At 44.8% G+C, this 6,486-nt stretch overlaps 1 protein-coding gene across 1 annotated transcript in view; it reads right to left on the bottom strand.

Annotated features, from left to right (window-relative positions):
- The window catches only part of LOC147673324 (phospholipid-transporting ATPase IK-like), a 460,742-nt gene that overhangs the window by 182,186 nt on the left and 272,070 nt on the right, over nucleotides 1-6,486 (bottom strand). Inside the window, exon 12 of the mRNA XM_086947163.1 lies at nucleotides 2,389-2,582. Coding sequence (XP_086803289.1) covers nucleotides 2,389-2,582 — 194 coding nt within the window. The remainder of the gene's footprint in view (nucleotides 1-2,388; nucleotides 2,583-6,486) is intronic.

The following is a 6,486-nucleotide window of genomic DNA, read 5'->3' as shown; positions in this document are numbered from 1 at the left end:
CAATTCATCGAGGTTCGACTGGGTGTCCTGAAGTTCGCCCTCCTCATGCTGATCTTTCTCCTCATCATCAGTAGATGGAGGATGCGGTAAAATGACAAGTTCCGGCTGTAAATTTAAAGGTGGAGGCTGTGGTCTTGGTGATGGAGACACCGCCGGGGGTTGAGGTTTAGGAGATGTTGGAAACCTCTGTTTGTAGTCCGTAATGAGGTCCTGCAAGTCTGAGACCAAAGAGGCTGGAAGACAAACCATTGGTGGAGGAGGTGGTTGATATTCTTCCTCCTCTTCCTGGTCTTCCTCATCTGAACTGTCTTGATATTTTACATTAAGTTCAGAGGGGCTTGTCGCAGTTCGAAACATGTCCCCCTCATCTGAATCCTCCTCTTCCAGAAGACATGCTGGAGGCAGTGGTTGGACCCTACTTGGCGATGTTAGGGCTGGCGTCAATGTCTTATTTGTAATCTTTAGATGCACATATGTGCTTTTCAGATTTTGATCTGTTACCGTCGACGAGCCCGTCGACGGTGTGGTCGTCGACGGTGAAACGTCGATGGGTGTCGTAGTCAATGGTGTTATCGTCGACGGAGCCGTCATCGACACTGCTGTCATCACTGGTGAGATCTCGTCGACGGTGTAGACTTCGTCGACGGAGCTTTCGTCGACGATGGCGTGGACGTCGATGGGGCTGTCTTCGTCGTCAGTCGTCGGCGATCGCAGCGCCGACGGTTGCTTCGACGTCGACCATGTCTTCTTGATCTTTATCGTCGACGACATGGTCTTACCTGCCGTCGACGATGGAGTCATTGTCCTCGACGAGGTGAATGACGACGTTGCCATCGACATGGTGACTGTCGTCGTCGACGAAATCACACATAAGGCTGGAGACACAGCTCTCCTCGTCGCTGAAGTCGTCATCGACGATGTCGTTGTCGACGGAGTAGAAGTAGGCTTTTTGAAGGTGGGAACTTCCTGAGAGGACACCTTTGATGGTAGAGCCTTGTATGGACCTCTGAAGACTTCTTAAGTGTCTTCTTTTGAGGAGGCTGTGACGAAGGGCCCGGAGAAGCCATCCTCGGTCTTTTTTGAGAGGACTTAGAGGATGCTGAAGAACCCTCACTCTCCTCAGAAGACTCCAGTTGGTCCCTCTTTTTCAGCCTTTATAGCCAAATTAAAAGGCGTCCCTCCCGATCTTTGAGGGTTTTTGTGGAGAAGGTACGACATACCTTGCAATCTTTAGAAGAATGGTCTGGATAAAGGCAATATAGGCAATCTTGATGTTGGTCATCTATATGCATTCTCTTCTTTCCACAGGAACCACAGGGCCTAGAAAGACCCTTTTTAGGTGTCTCAGCCATGAAGAAATCAGGAACCTCAGTCCAGAATATGAAGAAAATCACCAGAAAACAATGGAAAACCGGTAGAGAAGAAAACTGAGCAGAGCTCAGAGGAGACTCCCTTAGCACGACGTGCGGTAGAAAATCTGAGGGACAGGAGCTCCTTCCAGGAGGGTTTTAGAGGGAGGTGATAGCTGATTGGCTCTTTTCTAGAGTTTGATCCTTTTTACAAAAGGACATGGATATGTTACTAATGTGAGGCCCTTGGGCCTATTACTCTTCATGTCTAATGGGACATTACTTTATTTATGTACCGGGGACTCCGATCCCAACGACGGGGAATGATTCAGGCATGTGAATCTATGAAAGATATACCCTAATACTGGATAAAAACATCAACCATTTATCTAGTCACTGTTGACTCCTCTTTGACTCAACCCATTCATGCATCAATCCTTCAATCCCTCTCTCCCTTCTATTTACCATTCCATCTACCCTGTCATGCATCTGTTGCTCTTTCTCTCATGCCCTCATTTCAGCCCCCTTCTCCCTCCCTCCCTCCATTAACCCCTTCAGCACGGCGTGGATTTTCGCTCTGTGCTGAAGGTTCTATTGAGCGGGCGGGGCCATGACGGAGCGGTTCCGTCATTAGCACAGCCCAACCGGCGTTCATGACGGAACCGCTTCATCATGAGCACCGAAGGGGTTAAACCCTTTCTGCATCAGTCAGTTTATGACTCCTGGCTTGCTTGTATTGAAGTATGCTTTTATGTGTTTATATCTTCCTCTCAATCCATCAATGCATCAGCGCTTCTCTCCCTCTGTTTCCTGTATTCATACCCCTGTTCATTACACATTCAGTGAGCAGGTGCATCCTCCCCCCACTCAACTGCATTCACCCTCCTTTTAATAATACTAATATTCCCATGTCTCTCAGTCCTCCTTCCTCTCTGTTCCACCTCCTTCCATCAAGCCCTTTATGCATGCACCAGGGACCACCAAACAAACCAGTTGTGCTCTCAACCAAACAGTAAGCAAGTTTTCAGTAAGATCTTACGTTAGGAAGAGGACCAAAGGTATCAGGGTGTTGAGAAGGATGACGTATCCCCAAAAGAGTAAAAAAGCGTAATAAGCAGGCTTGATTTGTGGCGGCAACCCAGGGATGTATCTGTGTTTCTTTTGAATCGTCTCATGCCACATCCCCGACCCCACAGCAAGGAGGATAGCGAGAGCGATGACCATCAGGAAGACCTGGGAGGGGAGAACAGAGTTAGACCAGCAGGTTTGAAATCTATAGGTATCTGCTAATATTTGTACACACAATTAATATTACTTCCTGATTCACAGGTGTCACTTGTGTACACTGCAGGCATAGAGATAGAGCTCTACCTGCCAGCGTTTTACTCTAATTTTAGTATCCACCTGTTTGCAGTATAAAACACAGAGTTGCAATGGCCTGCTCGCAGATCTTAAGGACACCAGCATGGCGCCGTATCTTTCATGCGCGTATCTGATTGATCACTGGCGCAAAAAATGTGATCACATCACTCCAACCCTGGGAGAACAAATTGACCTTCCCACCACCGCACAGGTCCAATATATTTAAGACTATTTATGGTTGTCAATATCAAAAGGCGGTACTACTCTCTCCAGCTCTGGCAAAATCTATACAGATGTAACTCCTGAAAAAGGTAACACAAAGGGGGAAAAGGAAGCCTCCTTCTGGTTCAGTCCAAAACTCTGGAAGAAGCTTGCATGAACATGAGGCCAGTTACCACTCTCCAGCATAAAAAGAAAAGAACAGCTGTCTCTCTAACTATCTTGCAGAACCGTGCCCTAGCCTGGGAAACCCAGCCACGGCCGCTCACCATCCTGGGCTCACATGGGTCCCTCCTTTTACCTAACCCAATATACCTATATGTTACAGATGTAAACCACCGTGGGCCCACAAAGCCTCCTTGCCTTCTTAGTTGGTTACCCCTTGGGCTAGGTCCTCACTATTGAGAATTTAACTGAAGAGCATGTTTGTGGTGCAATAAGAATGTCTTATCGTTCTGTCTACCCATAAATTCTTTAGTCGCTCTATTGTTTTTTTGTTTAATGAGTGGTTCAATGATTCAGGAAATTTCTTTTAGTCATCTACATTTTATGACTTATATTTCATTTGATTTTCGTTTTATCAACATCACCCTGGCATCTGTTTTGGGTATGTTTCTCCCTACTATGCTATGATACAAAAATAGAATTGTTGTATTATCTAATTAATTTTGTAAGTGCTACAGTGTTAAAGCAACGTAGAATTTTCATTAAAATCGAATAATAAATACTACTAATGCCAATTGTCAAAATTGTTTCAGTTAATTAAATGTATTACAATATTACAAATTAAAACTACCCTGCTAATAATTACGGTTAGCATAAAATTAATCTGTATATACCAGTAATGGGTCACTAGGTACATGTATTACTTGCAACTACATGTTGATTTAATACACTCAGGTTCCTCTTGGGATCAGTTGCTAAGCTGAACCAACACATGGGTTGCCAAAAAGACATATCTAGGCTCCACTCCCAGGTGTCAAGATAGTAATAAAATCAGATTAAACAATACCATTTTGAAAAGGTTAACAAAGAGCAAGAAGTTCCAGTCAGTGCTAATACCAAAAATGTGAAAAATTTACAACATAGCGGCAGATCACCTGGAATAAAGCATGCTACTAGGGCTTCGCTGCAAGACCGAATGGCTCTCATTGAAACATCTCTACAGTTTCTGCCTAAGGCTAAGCAAATGCGGGCAGATGCAGACAATATGAATGAGATCTTCTCCGTGCTCATTACAGGGCCTGCATAACATTGAATTTGGGTGCTTCCATGCTGGTATATTCGCCAAAGTTGGTATAATACCTAGACGCAGAGCCATTAAACTATGTTTTATGCGCACTGAAAAATGAATTGAAAGATAGGCAGAAGGAGCCTGCATAGAGGAGTGCTTTATAACCATCCAAGCATGGGACCGAGCGCTAAATTTGATTTTATCCTGAAGGAAGGATTCTAATTTGGTAGCCCTGTTAGTCCCCTTTTTAAAGAGATCGTATGACACACCAGCCTCCCATAGATCTGTCAGACTCAGTCAATTGATGGAAGTGTCAAATATTTACTGTAAGGCGACTGTCGATTATTTTGAAAAGCTGTCCAAAGAGCACTATTCAGAACGTCTAGGGCTCGACTGATTAAACCAAATTTTAGCCAAAGTTCAGCTGAAGATGTATGTCGAGATAATTAGAAATCTCACCTGAATTTTAATAAAAGAAATACTACTAATAAAATAAAATACATTAAAAAAACAAAAAAATTAAATAAACAATGCATTAAGAGTTTGGACTACTAGAGTCAGAGGCTTTAAGTTGTGACCTTCAGGGTTTTACAGGCTGCCATCCATTTTATAGAATGAGATCTAGCAGCAAAAATATTTTTTTTTAAAGGACAAAAAGGTGCTTTACAAGATAGTGTCTTGTCTATTTTCTATGAATCAGGTCTATGAAAAGGTTTTCTGTGCTAAGATCACCATCTTCCCAGCTTATAGGAACACACAGTTTTAAAAGAAATATTTTTGTACCACAGTTTTGCATTTTTCTAAGTGGTGGTTGGTGTTTGCTATTTATTGTGATTTCCATCTACTTGCAATTTGTGTGTTGTGAAACATTAAACCCAGAAAGCAATACATTTGGGAAAAGTAGGCAACATTCTGAATTTATCAAGGGGTCATTTGTGAAGCTTGATTATGGTTTTCACAACAAAACAAGGATTTTTATTTAGAACATGATTTAAAATAAGTAGGAAAATATACAATGGCGACAACATTATCATCTGTCATTTTTGACCAAATGGATAATCTACTAAAGTATCTCTTGCCCAGAACCAACAACTGTGCTGCAGCTTATACTGATATTTCATTGTATACTGACCATATGGCATTTCATATGGTATAAATCTAATGAATAAAAATGGGCATCAATGAATCCTATGCAATTTTTATATGTGCCATAGATGCTGAGTTTAGGAATAGTGGTTATTTTCACAACTGTGAATTTGTGGTCATCCACACTGTCATGTGGTTCATAAGGCATTTTAAAAAATGTGCTATTTTGTACACATTGCGGTACAAAAGGGGGTGGTGATGGACGAAGCATCTGAATAAATCAAACACTCACACCCAGTCAAAAGATCTGGGTTTAATCCATCACCGTTCTTTAGCCCACTCTGCCACCCCAGTTCAGACATGGCCATATGCAAATCAGTCTGACCCTGTGCCTCATGGGAACAGTCCAGCCCGAACTGCCAAGCCATCCCTTGCTCACTTTGCCACTGGATTCAAGCAAGCCGGGCTGAAGACGGCTGGAATGCCAGAAACCGGTTCTCGGAAGCTTGTTTCCGGTCCAGGGAAGGCATGGCTTGGCAGTTCGTCGTTGCAATTGCCCTGCCTAGCGAGTCCATGGTATCCAGCCCACATCGAATAAAATACTGTGCCGCATCTTGACCGTCCGCAAGGACTTGAATGAGTTCAGCCCGGCCCTCCTCCTGGCATTGTGGCAGCACGTCCGCGACCGTGTCCCACAGAGAGTAGGTATAACGACCCAAAAGGCTAGCGGTGTTGACCGCAACAGGGGGAGCTGTTGGGAATGCGGTCTGGGAATTAGAGGCCTGGATACCCAGACTCTCTGGGGTGGGGTGGGTGGACAGGAAACAAGGGTCGCCCGGGCGGTGGCGTCTGGCCACGTTCCCATCTACAGGGGAACCTGTAGCGGGCCTGGACCAAGTGCCCAACAGAACGTCAGTTAAGGCCTCATTGAACTGCAGTAGAGGCTCCGAAGAGATTGCCTGCGGTTTGAGGACCTCAGTGAGGAAGTTGGTCCTCACGGGCGCGATGGGAAGCTCAAGAGACAAGGTCTTGGTTGCCCTCCTCAACACCACACTATAGGCAGCCCCCTCCTCCGTAAGCACAGTAGGAGGGGAGACAAATCCAGTGTCGGGCGAAGTGTCCAAACCACTGGCCTCCTCTAGTTCACCTGCCCAGTCCTGAAAAGACTTGCACTTCCGTGCCAGAGGGTCCTCAGACCCCTCCCAATCCGCCTCGCCCTCCATCTCCTGGTACTCA

This window comes from Lissotriton vulgaris, chromosome 12 (genome assembly GCF_964263255.1).
Source record: "Lissotriton vulgaris chromosome 12, aLisVul1.2, whole genome shotgun sequence".
In the NCBI taxonomy this organism is placed as follows: domain Eukaryota; kingdom Metazoa; phylum Chordata; class Amphibia; order Caudata; family Salamandridae; genus Lissotriton; species Lissotriton vulgaris.
The sequence above is the reverse complement of the archived record's forward strand: the minus strand, read 5'-3'. Positions and strand labels throughout refer to the sequence as shown.